The following is a 25886-nucleotide window of genomic DNA, read 5'->3' on the forward strand; positions in this document are numbered from 1 at the left end:
AACGCCTGAGACAACTCTCCATCCAATAGATATAGGAAGATGTGGTATGAGTGCCAACGAGACAACTCTCCATCCAATAGATATAGGAAGATGTGGTATGAGTGCCAATGAGACAACTCTCCATCCAATAGATATAGGAAGATGTGGTGTGAGTGCCAATGAGACAACGTTCTCTCTATCCAATAGATATAGGAAGATGTGGTGTGAGTGCCAATGAGACAACTCTCCATCCAAATAACAATGTATAAAAGTAAACCATTATAGGTCAATGTACGGCCTTCAACACAGAGCCTTGGGTCACACCGAACAACAAGCTTTAAAGGGCCCAAAAATTACTAGTGTAAAACCATTCAAACTAATATGTACAAGTCTCTGGTGTTATACTTATATAATGTTTTACCTAGTTTATGCTTACAATTATGGTAACACTCATTTGACCTCCATGATAAATAAGTTAGCTAACTTTCATGCAATTGCAACTTGCACCTGAAAAGCAGAAGTAATCCCTCAACAAACATGATATAGTTCGTGTGTTTGTCCGTAGCCATTACACGATTATTATTTTAGTCTTTATTAGAATATGGTTTAGTTTTTAGTTGAACTAGTTTTCTGTAATATCCATAAATCTAAAAGTGAAACTTTATGTATCATGTCTTTTTGTAATTTTACTTTGCTATGCCAAACCCTTTCGCAGCCGATTTTGGCATTTTGTTCTGATGTTGTATGATTGTTTCATCACAGTCAAAAGTTAGACTAATAAAATGGTAAACCCCGCCACATTCGTTTAAACTGTATATATACTTGTATTGGATTTGTTTAGCTGTTCATCACGCTGAAATATCGACTCAACCTTAACAGGAAGATATATATATTCTGTAAATGCTTGTTTTCGTTAGTCGCTGTCTGTTATATTTGTTTGTCTGTCGTTGTTTTAGTAGACATCTGATCATTTGATAGATTACTGCACTGTACTGTGTTCTTCGTAGTTTACAGCCGTATGGTGAACTGTATTCGTCACCGTTTGACCTTTGGTCTTTGTGGACTAAATGGCTCATAGGCAAGCATACCACATCGCATGATGCCATCTTTATTAATGCATTCTTAATAGCACGAAAACCCATGAGACGAGGCTACGCTCTAAAATATACACAACTATACAAACACATGACATATAGCCGAGTCGGAAGCGAAGCGTGGGTACAGGATCGGGATTGACCTAGAGAGATAATAGGGTCTTTTTTTTTAATCATTAAACAATAATTTGTATATTTTCAATTTCACGATACAGCGGTAAAAACTTCATGGTGCAGCGGAAACGTTATTAACGTCATAATGCGTCAATATGACTTGGATTCAGACTTGGTAACGTCGGGAGAAAGAAGCGTTTTCTAACATGCCGTAGCATCACTTACAAGTTACGTACACGTAAGTATCTCCACTTGAATTTAAGACTATGTTTTTTTAAAACACTAGTCTGGGGTCTAGTCTAGGACATCTGAGTGTAATTAACAAATCTTTGAATTATTAACTTGCTTGTAATAACTACGAGTATGCTTTAGCATAATTTGTATTATGTCCTTAGATCATGCTGTACGTATTTTGTGTCGATCGTTGTATAATTATATGGATGATCTTAGATAGTATTGCCGATCTTCTGTGTCATTCTTATGTCGAGTCAGGTTCACTTTTATAGTTTCCGTAATGTATGTTGGTTTTTTTTCACCAAATAACATTGGTTTGGTCGACAGGAAGGAAAAACCCCGGAAAAAAAGTCAGATATCAATAAACTATATTAGTGGACTGTCATTTTGGTCAAATTTTGCTCTTAATGTTTCATCATGATATTGATTCATGTCTTTCTATTCAAACTTGTGCAGGTGTAGTAGTATTTTTCATTTAATTTCAAATGTCGTATAAAGTACTTAATTTTGCAATTTTTCTAATCCCACAAAAAACATCATCTTAAAATTTCTTCCGTGCGTTTAATTGATTACCATACACAATCTGACGTCTTAATTAGATTTAATTAGTAGATTAATGCTAGTACATAATAAAGAGAAAAAATGAGGAAATCAATGGAAAACAAGTTACTGTAAATGTAACTTTTATCAGTCAATTACCGTAATCTCAGAGCAGAAAATTTCTTTGTTCGGTATATTGGTTTTATGAATACCGGAGTGACTTCTCCAAGCAACCAATTAATAATATAGAGAAAACTCATTTAGATGTTTCTTGTTAAATAATTGATAGTTATATAGGTATATTATTCTGTTATCTATATTACTAACAACATTCCATACCTTACTCGGTAAGTACACAAGTATTTTTTGGAGATGCAATATTTAAAACATTAAAATGTCATTTGGATAGTAAATTTATTACTTTTTATGGTAAGGGGTGAAGTTAAATGTGAAATTATATGTGAATATACTACTTAACAGTCTATTGAAATAATACAGTATTTTAGTTTGGATGTTCATATCAATTGATTTGGGAGAACTTACATGTGAGTCGTCAAGATTTATGCACCCTTCATTGAGTAGGACAACGATCATTTCGATTTATGTGTATGGAATCTTGTACATGTACAAATGCATATGCAATGAATTATTGAAACTTTTAGAAAGGATTAAAATTAATTTCCTACTATAAGGTGGGTTTAATAGTATTTAGAGAGAAAAAGTTAGTGTGACAGTACTAACTTGAGAAGTTATTAAACAATTATTTAGTTTTCGAAAGGCATAAATTAAATTTTCTAAAATAATTGGTGAGTTTCAGAAATTAGAGAAATATTTATGATTTGTACTGACGAACGAAAGTTTGGTTTTTCTATCAATGAAACATATATATGTAATTGGTATTTATCTTCTTCTTTTTATTTTTAACTATTTTCGCTATGATGATGATAATCTTACCCGTTTGTGCTTATTTTTGAATTTTTATATACTCATTCTTCATCAATTATCGGGTAGTTAATTATATTACAAGTCTGAAAAATTCTTCAATTAGAAAAAAAAATTGTAACCATCCTTATCCAGCGTTGATCAAATTCTTGTTTTTCATACAATCACCCACTTCAAAGATTAGATATATACTGGTTCATATATGTCTTTTCGTCCTTTAATCCGTCCGTCTGTCTGTCTGTACGTGTGACAATCCGAAATATATTTCTGTCACGTTTGAGTCTTTAAGCAATAACTTCTAGTCACATTGCACAATGTGCATGGTTTTTTATACTTCAGTAGACTTGAACTTCCTCTTGTTATACCATTTCGTGTAACACTTTTTTATTTAGATCCCGTGGTTCGATTATCTTCTTTCTGCTTGAATTTAAATTAATCCGGGTAATGTATATTGATAGAGTAAGGGCTTTTATACCAAACTATGCATGGTGTACGGTAATACATGCACTGTCTCAAGTTATAAAAGGGGGGTGCGTCTTCAAACTTTGAAGACGCAGCCCCCCCCCCCCCCCCTTTATTATGATTAGTTTAACACGGCCACATTCTTCATGTGTGTGTCTCAAGTGAGGAACCTGTGTGTTTGTGTTATGTCATATGACCTTTGATGAATTTCTTTGTACCATTGTATCTTTATGGTGTTTAAGAAATTAAGAATCTTGAATCTTGTAAATGTTGTAATTAAGTTGTTGTCGTTTTTTGCTGACTAACATACTTTGGTTTTGATAATTATTGTGTTTTTAAAATAGGCCTTATTTCTATATCGTTTGAAGTGTGTCATTTTGAAGCCTTTTTTACCGCTGCAGCGTGGTATGGGCTTTTTTCATTTATGAAGGCCGTATACTAATGTTACCTAAAGTTGTTAATTTTCTGCGTCATTTTGTTTCTTCTGAAATATTGTTTCATTAGAAACCATACCACATCATATATTTTTTTTATACAAAACTGCTTTGTTTTATAAACTTTTGGGTCCCACATATGTGGAACAGAATCTGCTTACCCTTCCCGAGCACCTGATTCACCCCAGTTGTGTTTTGTGTGACGTTTGTTTGTCAGTCTCTTTAGCCGTTGTGTTGTTAGTTTTTGGGTTGGTTTCTTTAAGTATAGAGTTTGAATGTCCCAGCATCTGGTGCCTCTCCGGCCACTCTTCTTAGACTATTGAAAATAAATTTGTGTTGGTTATATGTAAGCGAAACAGCAAATTGACAATTTACAAAAAAAAAAACAGATTGAAAATCTTGACTGAGATCTTAACTGAAAATAAGTGCATGCACCGAGTAAAAATGATGATATATACTATCATCGGCTATCCTGAGCTCTGAATTCATTTCTGAGTCTGAATCAAATCTATTATAACGCAGGTCGGTTAAAACAAATGAAAAAGGGGGGGGGGGGGGTCTTATATAATTGCTAATTAATTAATAAAGTATTGTAGGGAATAATGATTTTTGTACTATTGAATTCAGTGGATTTTGACAGTATTCAAAGGCAAATTTCAAAGTCACTTTTAATCCAACTATAAACATCTGTGCTAGGTTGTTAACTATTTAATTGTAGATCGAAGTGCCTTTAATTATTGATTGAAAATAAAAACCTGTCGGATTAATCATTTGAACTCAACTGTGCTATCAGTTAGAATTTTGTGTTTTCTTTTCATCTAGGTTAAACAGATTGTTTGTGTTTTCAATTAAGCCGTTTTATAATACGACACGTAAAAGGAAAATAACTTTGAAATAGGAAATTTAAATAGGCTGGTGTGCACATGTTAGATCTTAGCAACGCAACGCTAACTCCGTAACAACAACAACCTTTTTATCGGGCACGTGTTCATTTTAGCCAATCAATTCTTTTGTAAATGATTTTGGCAGTCTAGTGTCGAAAATGGCGACTGCTGTAGACTACGGTAGGATGTACACACCAGACAATATGTATACGGGCTATATCAACACTGATACAAGGGTATGTCAGACTTTTGATAACTTTCAATGCTCCCTACAACTGATTTTTTTATCTTGAAAGTTGAATTACTGAAATGTGTAACTTTTTTTTTCAGGTGGGGGACGAAGTTGTCACTCAAGGGTTAGCTCAAGATTTAGAGGCGTTTTATAATAAAAGTGATTCTTCAGGAGATAGAACTAAAGCTTTGGAGTTATTGTCTTCCTTAAGAATTGGAGGGGAACGTCAACAAGAATCATATCCACGACCCCATACTGCCATGCCAACTGTTGGAGGTAAGTTCAGAGGTCAAGGCCATGCCGATGATGGGGACATAGTTGAGGATCCTATTTTTTTTTATAAGAAGACAAGGACCCAACTGACACTAAAAGATATCACACTACAGTCAGGGTTAATCCAAATTTTTCACATAAAAGGGGGGGGACATTGACCCCCCTCTTTTCCCCTCATTTTCTGCATATGTCTGGTACCTAATCCGGGTTACACATGTATAATTTGGGGAGGTGTAAACATATTCATAAATATCTCTGTCAGAATACACCCAAGATGTAATCTTTAAAGTAAAAATCACATCATATTAATGTTTCGGTTTCAAGTATGTGAAATTTTATATGAAAAAACAGTTTAGCAAAGTTTTATCCAAATGCATATACATAAGACTAACTCGTTCCAATGGGGAACTTCATGCATTCCAAAAATGATTTGATAGTCCTAAAACAAAATTTTCTTAACTCAACTTAGAGTTATTGCCCTTTAGTGATATTTTTTTTTACATGTTTAGGCTATTTTGTTGAAACCTATAAAAGATGAATAGAAACATTGAAATGAAATGATAATCAGCAGGATATTAAACTTAACAAATTATTAAAGATAGACAATTACATTGTACATGTATGTGTATGTTAACATGACTGAAATTATGAGTTAACTATTTGTGGAGTTATTTCCCTTAATATTATTTGATAATTTAAATATAAAGTGGCCATAGTTGAAGATAAAGGTGAGCCACACAGGCTCTTTAGAGACCCATTATAGTTACTTGTTTTCACTCAACAAATGCCTCCTCTCTAAATATACAATAAAATGTATTAATAATAAGTGTTCAGATAGTTTTGAGGGTCAATAATTAACATAGATCTACTTGTACATGTACATGCCAACAACCCCATTTTTTTTTTGCCAGATAAAAACCTGGGCCAGTGGCAGATCCAGAACTTTTTGAAAAGGGGGGGGGGGGGGGGGGGGCTGGCTGACCTAAGGGAGAGGGCTGCTCTAGTCACACTTCAGTGATTCCTTATATACGTGTAAGCAACCAAACTTTTCTCCCGAAAGGGGGGGATCCGCCTTTGTGGGCCATAAAAAAGATTATGTTTGTTTGCCTTCTCCTTACCTACCCAAAAAATAGCTATCAATGTAAAAAAGTTTTTGTAATCAAATAAACATGGAGATTAAAAAACATTTGACAATTTCTCTTTGTTGAAAAAAAAGAAACAAAATGCCTTCCTATCACCCCCTGTTTCAAACTTTGGGTAGCTATAGGGTTTGGACAAACCAAAATATTTTTTTTTAAGTGTCCCTGACAAACATGATAAGACATCATAAGAAGAAACAGCATGCACTTCATATAAGCAGTAATGGCAGTTTTCCACCTCTTACTTTTACTATGTTTGATAAGATAAAAGTAAAAGAATCTGATACAAGAACGTCAAGGAAATAATTATTCTAGCGCCTATAATGTAGTAGTTAAAAAACTGTTCACTGATTAAATTTTTTCATTTAATAATTATTGAAAATTGTATTGATAGCTTAGATCGTACTGTGTAGTAAAGTAGCTGTGTGTTAATGAATGGATAGACCTGTTTGGTATTTAAATATAAAATTGTAAGGTCTTAACCATTATAAATACCTCATTTAACACAATAATGAAAGCAACTCTGACTTACCTACCAGTGATATTGTTTGCCTTAAATTAGTGGAGAATAAAGGCTTTTTCCCCTGGAGAAGAATCCCAATTTGGAAAAAAAATGGCTTAAAATTATTCCCAAAAAGACAATTTATTTCCCAATCAGTGCTGTCTCAATAGAAAATTGAGCATGAAAACACACTATTAACACTCATTTAAACATTTTTCATGCCTAAAATGACTATATTTGCAGAATTGAGGGTCTATTTATGTATCATCACTGACAAAATGAGGTCTTATTTTAAAGCAGGGTTTAGCTCTTGAAAATGGCTCTGTAAATTGAAGTTTCAGTCAAATTCATGGTTAATTTAAAATTTCCCAATTTGATGAAAATGATGCATATTTTCCCAATAAAAAAGGGTAGAGGTAGTTTTGAAAAAAGCCAACAATATCACTGCCTACATGTATTTATAATTTTGTATTGAGAGAAAAAACTTTTTAATCTCAATTGCATTGAATTGTCAATAAGCAGTTCCTTCAATGTATTGGCAATCATTCTAACAAGTAAACTTGACTAACCAAAAAAAATCATGATCAAATTTCTTTTTTCAATTTTCCGAAGATTTTCAGCAGAATATCAGTTTTCAATGTAAAAAAAGTTATTGTGATAGTGAAATATCAGTTGAATTTGCATTATACCAGTGTGTTTCCTTGTTAGATTGTTGAATTACAAGTAAATTTTAACAACTAAGTTTAATGAAACTATTTCTATTGTTGACTTTGTCAATATTGGATAAAAGGTAACTAAACATGAATCAATTAAAATGATATATGGGCTACTATAGGGGGGTTTACTTAAGTTTTCTGTGACAGGCATATATGATAACATTCATTTGAGATGTAAATTATTAATCACAATATCATTTATTTAAATTTAAGAAATTCGATGTAACCAGGCATCGCCACATGTCATAGTATTATAATGAACATAAACTTGTACTGTAAATGCAGAAATTATTGTGTACATTTATTATTGTGATTTTGTTTTAATTTTTGCCATATTGAGAAAAATCCTATTTAAGTCATATACAAAATGTGAGTTCAAATTATTGCGATTATAACCCTGTCACAGTTTTCACAATAATAAAAAACATCGCAAATAATTTCTGAATTTACAGTATGAAGATACTTGAGACAGTTCTTCTCTTTACTAAGTATTTCAAATGACAAGGCATTTAGTATTGTATTAATGTGTTTAAATTTGTACAGTGAAAGTGTACCGAGGTTTAATATTTTTTTCTCTGACAGGTGCATACAATAACATTCATTTGAGATGTAAATTATTAATCAAATGTTCTGTTCATCTAAATTTTTAAAAGTAGATGCATTTGTTACCAGGCATTTTATAGCTTACAATTTAATTTTCATATATAAGTACAAACTCATTGTGTAAACATGGTAAAGATGATAGTGAGTTCTTCTTATTACGTAGATACTTCAAAACAATGCCGCTAGTATATTATTTGCACAGTGAAAATGTACATAGATTTAATAAATTATAGGTTTAAACTTTCACTTACATGATGTACATTGAGATAATTTTCAAAACCAGAAAATATAGACCACAAGCAAAACTTAACTAGTTAAATTGGTTGCTTAGATTCTGATTTTCATGCCAGAAATTTTATTTGTCCTGACAGCACCCATTGTCATATGATGTTCACATATGAAACTTTCCCTAATTTATTTTACTGAGAAATGTTCACAATGAATGGCTTTAAGAAAATAAAAAATAAAAAAAATGACACCAAACTTCCTTTAGTATGTAATATTTGTATAATGTCATGACCTGAAATAATTATAAATAGTTTTTATACGACCGCAAAAATTGAAATTTTTAACGCAAGGTTAATGACCACAAAAGGAAGGTTGGGATTGATTTTGGGAGTTTTGGTCCCAACAGTTTAGGAATTAGGGGCCAAAAAGGGCCCAAATAAGCATTTTCTTGGTTTTCGCACTATAACTTTAGTATAAGAAAATAGAAATCTATGAAATTTTGACACAAGGTTTCTGACCACAAAAGGAAGATTGGGATTGATTTTGGGAGTTTTGGTTCCATCAGTTTAGGAATAAGGGGCCAAAAAAGGGCCCAAATAAGCATTATTCTTGGTTTTCGCACAATAACTTTAGTATAAGTAAATAGAAATCTATGAAATTTACACACAAGGTTTATGACAGGTCTCAAAAGGAAGGTTGGGATTGATTTTGGGAGTTGAGGTCCCAACAGTTTAGGAATTAGGGGCCAAAAAGGGGCCCACACAAGCATTTTTCTTGGTTTTCGCACCATAACTTTAGTATAAGTAAATAGAAATCTATGAAATTTAAAGACAGGATTTATGACCATAAAAGGAAGGTTGGGATTGATTTTGGGAGTGTTGGTCCCAACAGTTTAGGATTAAGGGGCCCAAAGGGTCCAAAATTAAAATTTGGTCCCGTTTTCAAATTGCTCTACATTAAGGTCCAAAGGGTCCAAAATTAAACTTAGTTTGATTTTAACAAAAATTAAATCCTTGGGGTTCTTTGATATATGCTGTATCTAAAAATGTACTTAGATTTTTGATTATTGGCCCAGTTTTCAAGTTGGTCCAAATCTGGGTCCAAAATTATACTTTGTTTGATTTCATCAAAAAATTGAATAATTGGGGTTCTTTGATATGCCAAATCTAACTGTGTATGTAGATTCTTAATTTTTGGTCCTGTTTTCAAATTGGTCTACATTAAGGTCCTAAGGGTCCAAAATTAAACTAAAGTTTGATTTTAACAAAAATTAATTTTTGGGCTTCTTTGATACGCTAAATCTAAACATGTACTTAGATTTTTGATTATGGGCCCAGTTTTCAAGTTGGTCCAAATCAGGATCAAAAATTATTATATTAAGTATTGTGCAATAGCAAGAAATTTTCGATTGCACAGTATTCAGCAATAGCAAGTAATTTTCTATTGCACAGTATTGTGCAATAGCAAGAAATTTTCAATTGCACAGTATTGTGCAATAGCAAACTTGTATTTTCAATTGCACAGTATTGCGCAATAGCAAGAAATATCTAATTGCACAATATTGCACAATAGCAAGAAATTTTAAATTGGAGTTATCTTTCTTTGTCCAGAATAGTAGTTAAATCAACTTAAATCATTGTTTTATACAATATACAATGTATATTCACTTTTACTACCAACTGATAAATTAAAACAATCTTTACCATTCAGTGATAACAAGCACTTTTTTACATTTTAATATTTTATGATGTATTTAAATGAGTAGTTATTGTTGCAAAATCCATTTGAAATTTGAATTGAGATCAGTTTTGAAATAAGGGAAAGGGGGATGTGAAAAAAAAGGGGGGGGTGCAATTTTTCTCATTTCAGATTTCATAAATAAAAAGAAAATTTCTTCAAACATTTTTTTGAGAGGATTAATATTCAACAGCATAGTGAATTACTCAAAGGCAAAAAAAAAAAATAAGTTCATTAGACCACATTCATTCTGTGTCAGAAACCTAGATGCTGTGTCAACTATTTAATCACAATCCAAATTTAGAGCTGAATCCAGCTTGAATTTTGTGTCCATACCATTCAGGGTTCAACCTCTGCAGTTGTATAAAGCTGTGCCCTGTGGAGCATCTGGTTAAAATTATGTAATTATTGAGCTTTAGAGGTATTTACCGGTTATAGGATAATTATATAAATTTGTACATGTATTTGAGTGCAAATACTTTTATCATTCCATTTATAATTTGTAAGTTGATTAAGGTCACATTAATTTATTATAATTTATATTCAAGTGTATAACATTGTATTTATGTTGAATTAGACATGTATGTAAATGTTTCACTCTAACATGATTTTCCAGGCCAATACCATTCAAATCCATATGTCACGTCATACACTAGGGATTATCCACAGAAGGAGCAACCATTCACGGGAGCTACAAGGTAAAGAACCTCATAAACTTACCTTTTTTCTGCTGATACTGTGGATTCATTAATTTTCACGGCTACCAATGTTCATGAATTTCTATAAACAATTAATTTTCGTCGATATTTAATTTTGTAGTTTTGCCAAAGTCAGCATACAATATGCGTTTACTTTTCTACATTGGTTAGAGGTATAGGGGGAGGGTTGAGATCTCATAAACATGTTTAACCCCGCCGCATTTTTGCGCCTGTCCCAAGTCAGGAGCCTCTGGCCTTTGTTAGTCTTGTATTATTTTAATTTTAGTTTCTTGTGTACAATTTGGAAATTAGTATGGCGTTCATTATTACTGAACTAGTATATATTTGTTTAGGGGCCAGATGAAGGACGCCTCCGGGTGCGGGAATTTCTCGCTTCATTGAAGACCTGTTGGTGACCTTCTGCTGTTGTTTTATACTGTTTTACCTCTGTTTTACCTCTGTCTGTCAGTCCGTCAGTCCGTCCCATGAAACTTTCGTCACATTTTTCTCTGGAACTACACATCCACCCTTTCTGTAATTTGGTATCAACATTTATATATGTCAGCCATACCGTGTGATGCGTTTTCAGATTCATCATTCAACGACTTCCTGTTTACCGAACACTTGTATGATTTTACACATGATAGCCAAGTTGAAAATTTCGTGACATTTTTCTCAGGAACTACAATACAAGGATTTCTGAAATTTGGTTTCAGGGTTTATCTAAGTCAGCTATACCGTGTGATGTGTTTTCAGATTGATCACTTGACAACTTCCTGTTTACCGAACACTTGTATGATTTTACACATGATAGCCAAGTTGAAAATTTTCGTCACATTTTTCTCAGGAACTACAATACAAGGATTTCTGAAATTTGGTTTCAGCATTTATATAAGTCAGCTATACTGTGTGATGCGTTTTCAGATTCATCACTTGACAACTTCCTGTTTACCAAACACTTGCATATTTTTATACTATTAATATTATCCACTTGCGGCTGGGGTATCATCAGTGAGCAGTAGCTCACAGTTTCACTTGTTTGGTCGGGTTGTTGTCTCTTTGACACATTCCCCATTTCCATTCTCAATTTTAATGCTTATAGAACAATGTAGAACATTTGCATTTCGTTGAACATTTGAAATCGTGGTTTGTCTTGACCCAGTATCCAGGAAAACTGATATCCCACAAATGATAAAGATTCCACAGGACATTATTTTGCTATTTGGTTATACATGTATAGATAGTAGCATGCTTCCATTTTGTTGAAGCTTTAGATTATATTTCCTCCATAATATATCAATAACAGAAAAGAAACATGAAGTTTTTAGTACCAGTGATATATATATATAACAAATTGTAAATTAGATTTAATTAATGAAAAACCAGGGAAAACATGTTTTTCATTTAAAATCAATTCAAATCAGAATCAAAAACACCTTTCATTCTTTGAGTTTTTCATTGAAAATCAAAATTACTATAAATTTGTATGCAGTTACACTGTTTGCAACAACATTTTACTGAATAATAATATTGATAGTATATATATTATTACCATGATTGATTAATGCATCATTTAGCACAAACTAATTGGATCAAAGTAATGTTTGAAATACATTTGTACACTGAATTGAAGTCTCATAATAGAACAGTTTTATTTCGATTTTCAAAGGGCTCATGAAAGAATTGAATAATGATGAACAGGAAATTCAGGAATAAATTATAAACTACATTTTTTGTAACAAATATTAATGCTGAGTTTTTATTGATAACTGGAATATTATCAAATCAATTTTTGCTTTTGAACTGATTTTTTTTTCTTTGTCACATTATTTTCGTAAAAAATGATAAACATTTTAAGCTACATTTGAAATAAAGATTTGAAGTTTGATTGATTACAGTGTCCAAGATTTGGAAACTGAACTTTCTAATAATAATATTTCTTGCTTATGGTCCATCCTACAGGACATGTAATCATTTTATAATCTTTTGGTGATGTGTTTCACAAAATATTTTATAGCCAAAGTTGGTATATTGAAATATTAATGACTACCTATTAATTTCTTTATGAAACATAGGTGTAGTTAAACAAACATACTGTAAATTCAGAAATTATTGCGAGGTTTTTATTAATTAATGCGAATAATGCGACTGAGGGAGTATCGCAAAAATAAGAACTCACATTCTTATACATGTATCTAATACATATTTCTGTATGCAGATTTTCCTGACATCGCAATAATTAATCTCGTATATTTTTCCATTTTACAAAAATAGCAATAATAAATGCACGCAATAATTTCTGAATTTACAGTACTTGAAACTAGATATACCTATAATTTTATTTTATGATAAAATTTGATTTATTGTAAGACTTCTTATTTGTTATTTTAGACCAATGACATCACATGGTTTTAGAAATGGACCAATTGGAGATACTACTTATGCAGAAGAATATAAAGACAAACCAAACAGGCCAACATCACCTATCAGAAGTGGATCTGCATCTGGACAAAGAAATAATAATCCACATCCGCTACAGGTATAAACCATGAAATAGCTCAAATGTACTTTTAACAAAGTTCTAGAAATTAAAGGTCTTTTTAAATCTCTCTGAAGTTTCAATATGATATTTCTAGTTAAACATAGCAAGATTTCAATTGGCATTTTTCGATCCTCTTTTTACATACATTCTGTTATATACAATCTGAGATCTATTTCTCAAATTTTTATTTAGATTTTGATGCAGTTCAAAAAATTCTGCTGCATTTAAGTTTTGTTTTAAACTTGAAATTACTGTCCAATAGCATTTTAAATTGCATATTTTCATCATAGTAACGTTAATCTTGAAATACAATAGTATTCTGTATGTTCATTTGATTGATTTGCATATTTTTTGTGTGTTAGAACTGTTGTGCTTGTTACTTGGCTTATCATATACTGCTTCTTTTTAAGGCATTTATGGTATGGCGATTCCCAACCAAGACTATGGCAGAACCTAAACCTAGCCCCTGGTCAGAGGAGTTGACAGATGATAAAATTAACCAAGTACACAAACGTCTATGTCAGTCCACTTACCAGACAGACTATCTAGGAATTCCTCAGGGTACGTAAATAATTATCCATCATTGGCTACCAATTTCAAGAGATTTCCATTTGTCTACAGTGGCAAAACAGTCAGAAACTTTGCTTCTTTAAAAATGGAGTTTAACTTGAAAAAAGTTCAAAACAGATATTGACATATATATTGGTTACTTTATCCTGTGTTTATATAAAGTTTTTGTTGTTCATTCTAAGACCTTATACCATCAGAGTACCATGATGCCTTCCTTTTTTCTTTGATTCTTCTAAACATGGATCATTGGATGTTCTTTTAGGAATTTAGAATGTGTTTTGATTGCCCTGTTGCCATAAATTCAAATAACAAAATGCATTGGAAAAAAAATCTTCTTAACTTATAAACTATATGAGCTTGGTTGACTATTGAATTGCTTTATACCAAATAACCAGTGCCAGTTGTAAATATTTTATGGAAATTCAATACAATTAGGAGAACTCTGTTTTCGTTTTGTTATAGCAGTAAGGAACATATTTTAACTGTACTTTCTTCCAGTTGATCTTAATTATTTGTGATATTTTAAAAATAAGATTCAATCTACATACATTGACATAGATCTACAATAAAAGTTTGAATTTTTGAACAGAAAAATGTACCAAAAGAACTGGAATTGCTAGCATCTGTGAAAACTAGTTTTTTATCCACAGTTTTACAGCAAACTTTATTATTTCATATTTGTTTTTCATTTTTGCAGGTTTCCAATTAAAAAGTGCCTATACTCTTCCACCTGATTGGAAAGCAGACATTCCATACACTTTAGACAGTGTAGCAAGATATTCTTATCAAAATCCAGCACAACCTGAAAAATTAAAACTTCCTATCTCAAGATATGGCAGTAATAAAAAGAAAAGTATGGCTGTTAATGGCACAAGTAAGTATGGACTGTCAAAATATGCTGTTTTGAAAAGTAACTTCAATAGTGCAATCAAAAGTTGATACACTATTTTTGTAGAAAAAATGAAAGAAATATTAAAATGAAAAACACAAGCAACCAAAACCTTTAGAAAAAGGGGAAAACAAATATAAGGAGATATTGTATGAGTGTTATGAGACAACTCTCCATCCAAGTCTCAATTGTAAAAAGTAAACCATTATAGGTCAAAGTACAGCCTTCTACAAGCTGTTAAAAGCCCCAAAAATGACTTGTGTAAAATCATTTAAACAGGAAAAAACTACTAGATTTGCCATTGCATGCAATAGCAGATGTCATCCTTCCGCCATTGCCACTCAGTTTTACTGACATTCTAAAAATAAAATTATGAGTTAGTGTTAACAAAATAATTTTTTGTGACTTTAGCAAGTAGAAAGATAAACAAATATAAAATTAAAACTCAGATCTTTCCTTTTCTAACTTCATAATGTAAATTTGAAAACCATTAAATTTAATTGCTGTGAATTGGCCTTAAAAGGGCTAAACGCAAAATAATGTATGTGTGAAAATAATATGGTTTACAGTATATGTTGGTTAGAATCTATGTTGTAATGGAATCATGGGAGTTTGTGTATCTCTCCATTCTTTGTATGCTATTAACGCCATGTGAATATTTGAAAAAATCATGAGTCTATTACATTTAGTCTGATCAGATGCCTAGAGCTAAAAAGGCTATAAATTCAATTTATAATAACTTTGTTAAAATAAAAAAATTGCACAGAAAAAAGAATCATTGATTTATTGCTGGTTAGTTTATAATAACTAGTTAATTTGCTCAAAGAGACTGATAGGATCTCTTTCTCATAATATAACAATTACAATAATTGTAATAAGCATCATGTTGCATGCACAATTTATTAGATCTACCTTATAAAGGTAATAGTAAATAGAGGCAATTACACTCAATGTGAAAGAAAGAAACACAATTAAAAAACAAATTATATAGAAATGGTTAAAGATATATAAAATTCTGTCATGTCTGTGGACATTAACAAAATCCCTGTTTGCTAAATGTCAAAACTGAAACTGTGGATGCTAATTAAGACAAGTAACAAAAATTGAGGAAAACTGGCATTTTCATGGATATTTGATTCAGTGGCCCATTGTTTTGTCTGCATAAATTCCTTTAGAAAATTGTCATTTGTGTGACATTGGAAATCCACAATATCCTTGAAAATTGATATCCAACAAATAGTAATGAATCCACAGTTCTTGATAAATATACAGATGTTTGACACAATCATGTTTTCATTTGTATAAACTTTATAATTCATATACAATTGTGTTTTCAGTACCAACAGCGTCGTTAAGATATAATCATATAAAACAGAGAACAACCTATGATAGGCACTACAATGATAATTCTGGTAATGTGGTACAACAAATTAAAGATGTCGGCCGTAAACTTGGTGCAGAAACTCTGAAAAAATATTATGAAAAGGCAGCACCCGAAGGTAACTATCACTTTAATTTTGTGTTTTTTTGGGCTTTTTGAAATTTATGCTAAATTGAAGATACATGAAGTTGGGTAAGTATTTGCAAATTTAGAATTTGAATGACTTCACTGACAATTTGTCTTGTCTGCACATGTGTTTTCTGCCTGAATCACAAATTATCATCTTAACATGCATTTGATAAGGAAAAGTGGAGCAGGGGTTTTAGGTATTTTGTTGTCAATGCAATTGAACATTGTTTTGGTTTTTATGATGCATTTAAATATATTTGGGTAGTGCAATAAATAAACACATTGGTCATGAACAAATAAAACTTAGATGAATACTAAATGCTATACCAGTAGATAGATTTGAATATTTAATCTTATTAACCCTTTTAATTCTATACATGTTTAAATTGGATAAAAGCATTTATTTGAGTTCAAATATTTTTTTTGAAAAGGAATGTAAAAAATGTGAAAATAATGAAAATTGAACTTACTTGCAATATGCATAAATAACAGTGGAGAGTATTTACTGCTACAGTGAACTTCATTCTGTCAAGGTGCTGCTTTGTAAAGGAAAATGTTCATGTTGCAGTCTGTGCCAAACTGATTTAGGGTTTGTCTGACCGAAAAAGAAATTTGACATTTTTCTTCAATATATTTTTGTCAGATAGACAGGTTTGGGATACATTGATGTTGTGGGACTTTGAACATCACTATCACTTCATATCAGTAAATTTACTGTACAATGGAACACGGTACATGTATAAAATTTCACAGATTACATTGTTACTTAAAAGTTTCTGATGATCATGAGTACCTTATATACACGATTTGAGTTTGGTGCATTATTGGAAAACATTGCTATGTTTTCTAGGTGAAGGGCAAAAAAAGAGAGTTTTTTTTTTTTCAGTTATACATGGTATTGTCTTATTTTGATTTTCAAAGTTGTAAATTATTATTCAGTTTAGTTGTTTTTCAACATTTTTTACATACATGTAACATTAGCGGGTGTCTCATTCCTTAATTCATCACTTAAATTTGGATTAAAACAATTAACAAGACTTTGTGTATTTGAGACAGCTATTAAACAGTTTGAAATCATTCTTGATAAATGTTGAAAATTTGTAACACTGTTTTCATAGTATTTTAATTGTTTCTGGCATTTATCATGTTTATTGTTAAGTTATGATCATGCATTAATTTAAATTGAAAGAAAGATTAAAGCTTTATTTATATTTACAAATTTAGGAGCCAAGTGATTATTTTGTTGGTCAGAAGAGAAGTTTTAGATACTGTTTAGTAGTTGTCATTTTAAAGATGTATATAAACATGCCCAACATTAAAAAATACCAACCAAAGAGAGATAACTCTATTTTGGATCAGCTAAGAATATTTTATTTTGTTGTTCATCGAATGAAAACAGTGTTGCAACCATGAAATTACTTTTATTTCAAGTTCTTAAAATTATAAAGAAAAAAAATCTGACATTTTGCTTCTATACTCGAAGTTCTGGATGCGATAAAAAAAAAGTTTATTTAAAAATGGCTCTTTTCCAAGTTTTTTAGATTAAAAAAAAAAATTGTTTTCAAAATTCCAATAGTAAAATATGTTCATTTGAAAATTGCTACTCTTCAAAGTTTTCAATTTTATAAAACAAAAATCACTTAAAAATTGCACCTTTTCCAAGTTTTCAATGTAATAACAAAGTTTTATATTGCATGATTTTGTACATCTTTTATATTTGCATACAGTCATAACTTTTAGTGTGGATTTTACAGTTTTGCTTTGTTTTTGTTTTCTTGCAGATAAAGACACAATTAGGCGAATACTAGATGCATATAGAACAGGAGATATGCCACCATCAAAACCAGTGCATGCCCCAACTCCCCCTCCGTACCGCCCTGCTTCTCGAACACCAAGCAGGACAAATCAACCAAGCACGCCTATATCAGATAGTGATAATAGTGTTCCAATAAACATTTCAAACAGGGTCTCTGGACCAAATAGTCCAGCTATGACACCAACTCCAATGAGAAAACCAGGGTCTCGAGTTGCATGTACACCTATTACGGACTATAATTCAGGCAATCCAACCAACTACAGCCGTCCACCACAGTTTCAGTTTCCGATGCAAGTGCCGATGCCTAATTATAGTCCTGCTCCAGGTCCATACAGCCCTCCAGAATTTTTACATTAATAAACATGATTTTCTAGTCAGTCTTTTTTTTTCGCTATATTTTCAGATGTGTTAGTACTTAAGTAGGGACTTTGCTATTTTATGTGGTTTGATGAGAATTTACTCTATAAACATTTCATGTTTTGATCTCTTTTGAAAACTTTTATTGTTTAAAGTTTGATTTTTCTCCGAGATCACTTCATTTTTTTTTAATTTGTTATGGATGTTTTTTTGTATTGTTAAATGTTGTCTCACATTTTTCACAACCATTTTATATGTTTTCTTTTCCTAATTTGCACAATTAAGTACTAAACTGCATTTAACTTTATTACCTCGTAGTAGATAATAACAATAATAATTATATAATGAAATATTAAACAGATGATGAAAAATAGAAAACTATATATTTTATTTATTTTAACATATTGAAGTTAGAAAATTAGAAATCATGAATTTTGTCAGGCAAATCTTTTAAAAATTTGATACTATATTGATTTTGTTATTTCAGTTAAATGCATATTTAAATATGAACTGAAAAATTATATTTGGATAGTATTGGAAGCTTATTAAAGTTGTAAAATGTCATGACATCATTTCAGAAATAATTTCCCAGAACGTTGATGGTGATGATTATGGGAACCTATACAGTGAACCTAAACCGAGGTTCAAAATGTCACAAGGGTCACCAATAGGTGGCGCCATAAAGTTCCCTCCAATACAACAGGTATCTCGATTAGACCGAATATCAGATTATGAAGGTCCAGTTATTGTTTAGAGACTATAATATAAAATCTTAATGTTAATTTTATGAGCTAGATTTAAAAGGCTGTTCAAGGAAGAAAAAGAGGTGATTTAAAGGCATATTCAAATTAGAGTTTTATATAGTGTGGTATCTTATTTGATAATTGTATATAAGGAGTAAGAATTTCAAAAATGTATGATATGCAGCACAGGTTTCAAAGATGCCTTCAAATATTTTCTTTCAAAGTAGGGAAAACCAGGAGAACTTCAGGTCTTAACATTTTCATTATTGCTATATTGTTTTTGCTTGGAACATCTATAATTTCAAAGTGCTGAAGTTCAATTTGGACTTGAATCTTTGGTCACTTATAAAAAAATACTTTTCTTTAAGCATTTATACATGTCTCAGTTCATAATTGTAAATGATTTGGTTGTGAATCTTTATACATGTTATATTAAAGACATTTGTTAAGTTTAATTGTTATAGGTTTGTTTGTGAAATACAAAGTTTGAGATGTGTATGCTTTTTAACTTTAAGGTTTGGGGAATTTCTTAAAAAATATTTTTGGTATTAAATTTACTATTTAGATTGCTATCACATACTTTTCATAATTTTATTGTAACTATTAATTTTATCCATAAAGCTATTTGACGTTTTTTATGTATATTTTTATAGTTGCCTTTATTATTATTTTTTGCATAAAAATTGTATTAAAATCTGCATCATTTTAAACAGTTGAACATTTATTTTGAAATGTTTTGAATTAAACAAAATAAGGAAAACATTTTTGCACAATTCAAAAGCTAAAATGTTTATACATTTTTGAAATTATATGACAATAAAAGTTAAAAGTGCAGCATTTAAAAAAAAAACTTGCTTTTATGAATACACTTTGCATATTACAAAGACAAATATGTAATTGGTTGCAATGAAAGACTGTAATTTTCTTGTTTTATTGAAAGTAGAATATAACAATTTAAAGTTGATGGAATTTTTATCTGTCCCATAAAATATTTATAATGCTCTATCCTAAATGATTATTGTCCCAAAATATATGGACTTTCTGTAATTATATTTGCATCAATTATACATTAAAGCTGAAATAGCCAGGATTACCAAGTTGAACTTGTAAAAATGGCTTGTTTTTGCATATTTTGTAATTTTAATGACTCTACTTATTTAGAACTTATTATTTTCGAAATATATATTTTTGTATATCCAAACAGATAGTGCAATAACAAAAAATTGTTAAACGACAAATAATTCTTTTTTTTTTAAACTAGCTGTAATACAAAATATTTTGAATAACATCCTATCGTATGAAGTTAAAATTTGCAATTTCTTAAATATTTCGGTGAATTTTCGTTTTTATGAAATTGTGAATTATATTTTAAGAAACAGTACCAGACTTTAAAAAAAAATAAAAATTGACAGCTTGTCGAAGGTCATTTTAAATTTTGAATTTCATTTTTCCTCATTAAATGCATTTGTACTGCCATCTTATTGTTGGAAATGCAATTAATTTGACCCCATGGTCTATCAATTTGCCATTTCAGAATCTAATGCAGCCTGGGTAATATTTTCATAAGTGTACACCAAAACCTCCTGATTTTGTAAAAAAAAAAAATGTCATAAACAATAGAAATGTAACCAAAATTTAATATCTTTGATATGATTAGCTTTTTCTTAGTTTGAACATAAATGTATTGGGGAAACATTTTATGGAAAAAATAAATATAATTGTTCCAAAATAAATCCCAAATATAACATTGAATTTTTGATACTTTACATTTTGTCTTCTACATATGTGTTATCCGCCTTATTGTGTGCATTTATGAAACAAACCACTTTAAGGATTCAAATAAATGCATTTTTAATGTAATCAGATTTTATATACCGGTATATCACTTTGTTATTCTGTTTTGATTGTCTTTTTCAAGACATTTTACTTTTTCTAAAATATATCTTTCTGTACTTTCAGTGTATTGAATCAGTATTATTTTCTTGAACACTTTGAAGTGGTTCATATTTTTGTCTGTCTATTTATAATGTAGGTTAATGGGTTTGTAAACGTTTTGAAAAATCGTTTAAATTAATTAAAGAGATTTTGTAAATGTGCTTTGTATTGAGTTCTTTGTGAGATATGACCTCGCTATGGTTTTATAAACAATGAAAACAGAAAAGATTTGTTAAAGCTAATGAGGAAATTTCTCGCAAAACATCATTCTTTCTCATAGGAGGGTTAAACAAATTTTGGGGTGATTCAATAAATATACTACATGTGACATATCTATCATAATAACAAAAGATATATTGGAAGTATGGGTTTATCAAATATATTTATTCTGTATGAAAAAAAATTACCAGTGAAAAAAAATCATTTAGTGCTCTATTTAATGCTTTTTACTTGTCCACTGGATTTCATAGCTTATGATATATTTTTTACACCGACTTTTTCAAAGATTGGTCCGAAATGGGGGAGGGGCGATTACATAGAACTTTATAGAACTGCTTCACTAAAGACAGCAGCCTTTGTTTTTTTAATATACTGTAAATTCAGAAATTATTGCGATTTTGTTATTTAAGGCTTTAATGTGATTTTTTTATTTTTACGATTTTGAGAGAAATCCTATTTAATTTATATAAAATATTTCAAAATGCGAGTTTAAATAATTGCCTTTACAACGCATTTTTCGCAAAAATAAAAACCTCCTAATAATTTGCGGAATTACAGTTCATGTAGTTATAATGTAATTAAGAAAATAAAACACACTTGTGTTACACACCAGTTGTGTATATTGTTAACTGTTGTCAAGATAAATCAGGGTTAGTATTAATGTTGTAACAGTGTAATATATATATATATCTAAACTTGATTTATAGAGAATCTCACAGTGTTTGGTTCTAGTCACTATATAAATTTTTTCTATGGTGCCCTAGATATATTTTATTATAACTTATTTTGCTAAGAGAATAAATTTCTTAGGGCTAGAGGGGGGAATTTTCAAAACCAATAAATTTTGTTTGCTTGTACTTCTTTTATGCTTTCATATGTTCTAAACATAACATCCTATAGAATTATATAAGTACTTGTTTGTCTTGAAAACCCAAATAACACTGACTGAGCAGCCTTCAAAAAAAAATGTCTGCTTCAAAGAATGTTTTATATTTGTTATGTTGAGAAAAAATAGATTAAAATATTTTATAAAAATAGTAAATGTTTTATTTTTTAAAAATAGTAAAAAAAAAAATTAAGTGAAAATGGATTGAAAAGGTTTTCATGAATTGAGAGATTTATAAGAAACATTATTGAAATTAGTACCAACTATAAATGCAAATTTTGTTAGCTTTTCTAGTTTGAGGCTATGAGGTAACAAAGAAGACACCCTCTTGCTTGAGGTTTTATTTTTATAGAATATAGTTGTAATTTAGAAATTATACATACTGCACATGAGAAGTGTCAAATAGTAGTCAGTTATGCTCAATTACCAATTTTATTTCTGTGATAATCTCAATTTTGCTAGGTAATGTTTTTTTTTGCTATATTTGTTTTTTGACATTTATTTTGTCATTTCTATAATGTTATCTGTGATATAAAGAACGCAAGTAAAATAAAATGTTTCATTGAAATTTCAATGAAGAAAATTATATTGTTTTATTCATTTATATAATAACCACCTTTCAGAGCATGTTCTTTGTGTAACTGGTCAAAATGTCATAAGGGTTGAAAGGGTATAAATGACCATCTTCTGTCATTCAGGTTTCACCTTGACCTTGACCTAATTTCATGGATAAGTAGACAAGTTATATGGTTGGGTTGTTGGTGTCTCTTTGACACATTCCCCATTTCCATTCTCAATTTTAAGGTTAAGTTTTTGTGGTAAAGTTAATACTCTAATATAAGCAGGAGCTCTATTATATTTTGTGTATGGAATTATTGCAAGGTGTAAATGTCCATCTAGTAGGTGTCTTCTGACCTTGACCTCATTTTAACGAATCCGTGGTTAAAGTTACGTTATTGTTGTGTTTCAATTGGAATTTCTTATACTGTATGCAATAAGTCAACTCTATTTGGTGTTTGAAAAATTTGACCATGTTCATTGCTTACCTGTTTGTCTGTACTATCTATACTGTACAGTCTGCTATAAACAGTCTGAAAGTGATGATATAAAAAAACAAACAAACAAGAATGTTTCCCCAGTACACGAATGCTCCACCCGCCTTATCATTTTCTATGTTTAATAGACAGTGGAAATGCGGGAAAATCTCTAATTTGGCATTAAAATTAGAAAGATCATATTATCATAGGGAACATGTGTACTAATTTTCAAGTTGATTGGACTTCAATTTCATCAAAAACTACCTTGACCAAAAACTTTAACCTGGAGTGGGACGAACAGAAGGATCAACAAACGAACGGAAGCACAGACCAGAAAAACATAATGGCCATAAGGGTGCTATAAACAGTTTCGTATAAAAAACTAGGGGTTATTCCCCGACTAAAAATAGACATGGAGGGAAGTCCCTTTTTATCAACATAATTGGTGAAAAATGATCATGTTTTTTGTATTTGGTTGTAAAAATATGTTAATTAACTTCAATTAAAGCAGGTTGAATGATTAAAATAATTTTAAAAATTCGATTAAATATACATGTTTTGAGGGGAGACAACACTGTAAACAGTCTGTTTTTTTGCAGTGAAAAGTGAAAACTTATTTGCAGCCACTGTAGCTCTTTTCGGAGCAGGCGAACGTAGCCTGAAGCATGAATTTTTTGAAAGACCAGGTAAAAATCTATGAAATTCATACAATTTTGATTATGAAAAATATGCAGGTATCATGTCTTCAGGGGTGTGCACATGACCTGATTTCAGGTTTTTTAAGCTTAAATTAGGCAATGTTTTTCCCAGTTTCTCTGGATAAAACTTTTTTATACTATTAAAAGTACACTTTATTTTTATTTCATTATAAACTAGAGAACATTCTGATTCCAGTGATATCTAGTTTTATACAAGTATCTTTATTAATCAGTCCACCACTAAGGGTCACTTATGCATGGTTCCTCAAAATATGACGTCATAGAAAAAAACTTGATTGCACCCTAAATGGGACATAAAAAATATTACTTCCATGGTTTCAACAACTACAGGAGTTTCCCAGTAGACCTACCTCATTTGAATTTCACAGAGCTTTTAAATAATATATCATCCAACATAGCACAGAAGCCTACTTTCATTTAACACAGTATTCTGTAAACCCCTGAATCAAAGGACTGAAGGACGAACGGAAGCACAGACCAGCAAAACATAATGGCCATAAATGGGGCATGAAAATGTATTAGTTTCAACAACTACAGGAGTTTCCCAGTAGACCTACCTCATTTGAATTTCACAGAGCTATCAAATCATACATCATCCAACAGCACAGAAGCCTACTTTCATTTAACACAGTATTCTGTAAACCCTACAATCAAAGCTGATAATTAACATCGGAAAAATAGAAAATTAAGGAGTTTATTTAATTTTCTGGAAGTCTGTTAGAATATATAGTGAGAAAAGAACACTGCAATCTTTTTGAAAAATAACGAATTTCACATGGAAGAATTGAATTTCAAAAGGATAAGATATCAACATCTGCAAGTCTCGGAACGTAATAGTATTTAAAAGTACCAAACAACAGCGTTTTTGTCAAACCTGCAACTTTTGTCACAGAAAGCTTAATATAGAGATAGTGATCCAACGGCTGTGTTAGCTAACTTATTAAAAGGTTTATATTTTAGAAGTCGGAAGACCTGGATGCTTCATCTTTGTATATAATGTAGATGCTTCATGTTACGAAGTTTCTGTCAGTCACATGTCCAATGTCCTTGATCTCATTTTCATGGTTCAGTGGTCAAAGTTAAGTTTTGAGTTTTGGTTATAATCTAATACTACATGCAATAAGTCAACTATATTTGGTGTATGGAAATATTTTATGATCTATAAATCAGTTGCTCAGATTTAATTTGACCTTGACCTAATTTTCACAGTTCATTGCTCTGTTAAGTTTTTGTATTTTGGTCTATAAGCAATAGGTCAACTATATTTGTTGTATGTAAGAATTGTTAGCTGTACATGTCTGCCTGGCATGGTTCATCTGACCTTAACCCATTTTCATGGTTCATTGGTCAATTTTTAGTTTTCTTGGTTAATGTTAAGTTCATGTGAAAGTTGTAATAAAGCCTTATATTTAGGACTATCAACATCATATCATTGATTAATAAAGAAGGCGAAACATTTCAGCGTATGCACTCTTTAAATGTAATGCAACTAAATTTCAAGAAGATGGAATTTTCATTTGGTGAGAAGCATCCTATTCGTGTTCGATACTTTTAATATAGGTACTTCGAATTCGGGACAGAACAATATTTTTTTCAGTAAACTTGGAATTGATAGTTAACAGCAAAAACAAGTTATTTGTAGTATATTTATGCTCTTATCACGAAAAAATGACGGATTTTTTAAGAGAGAAAAAGGGGGAGGGGGCTAAAGAATATTATCCTGTCAATAAGTACCTACGATTAAAGTTCATTCTAACTATTTGCTCTGTTTACGACGTTTTACTAAAACTGTGTTATTTCTAGAAAACAGATATAATTTATTGTACAATTTCTTTATAAATTTGAAATAAAT

General features: G+C 30.7%; 1 protein-coding gene across 2 annotated transcripts; it reads left to right on the forward strand.

The window, feature by feature from the left end:
- Positions 1–1335: 1335 nt before the first annotated feature.
- Positions 1336–20643, forward strand: LOC134697389 (testis-expressed protein 26-like). 2 transcript variants are annotated; one of them, XM_063559646.1, is made up of 8 exons: positions 1336–1425; positions 5014–5191; positions 10730–10811; positions 13203–13350; positions 13764–13914; positions 14621–14797; positions 16150–16311; positions 18104–20643. In XM_063559646.1, the coding sequence occupies exons 2-8, from the start codon at positions 5176–5178 to the stop codon at positions 18493–18495; spliced, it is 1128 nt and encodes a 375-aa protein (XP_063415716.1). In that variant the 5' UTR covers positions 1336–1425; positions 5014–5175; the 3' UTR covers positions 18496–20643. The 2 variants fall into 2 exon arrangements, with proteins under 2 accessions (XP_063415716.1, XP_063415715.1); XM_063559645.1 differs by lacking the exon at positions 1336–1425 and adding an exon at positions 4783–4919.
- Positions 20644–25886: the final 5243 nt, after the last annotated feature.

Source organism: Mytilus trossulus, chromosome 14 (genome assembly GCF_036588685.1).
Source record: "Mytilus trossulus isolate FHL-02 chromosome 14, PNRI_Mtr1.1.1.hap1, whole genome shotgun sequence".
Lineage (NCBI taxonomy): Eukaryota > Metazoa > Mollusca > Bivalvia > Mytilida > Mytilidae > Mytilus > Mytilus trossulus.

What these genes read in the sequence shown, in the direction of transcription:
- LOC134697389 (XM_063559645.1), top strand. Translation starts at nt 4,842, where the DNA reads ATGGCGACTGCTGTAGACTACGGTAGGATGTACACACCAGACAATATG. An exon ending in TGCCATGCCAACTGTTGGAG is followed by an intron (nt 5,192 to 10,729) that starts GTAAGTTCAGAG and finishes ATGATTTTCCAG; the next exon opens with GCCAATACCATTCAAATCCA. An exon ending in ATAATCCACATCCGCTACAG is followed by an intron (nt 13,351 to 13,763) that starts GTATAAACCATG and finishes CTTCTTTTTAAG; the next exon opens with GCATTTATGGTATGGCGATT.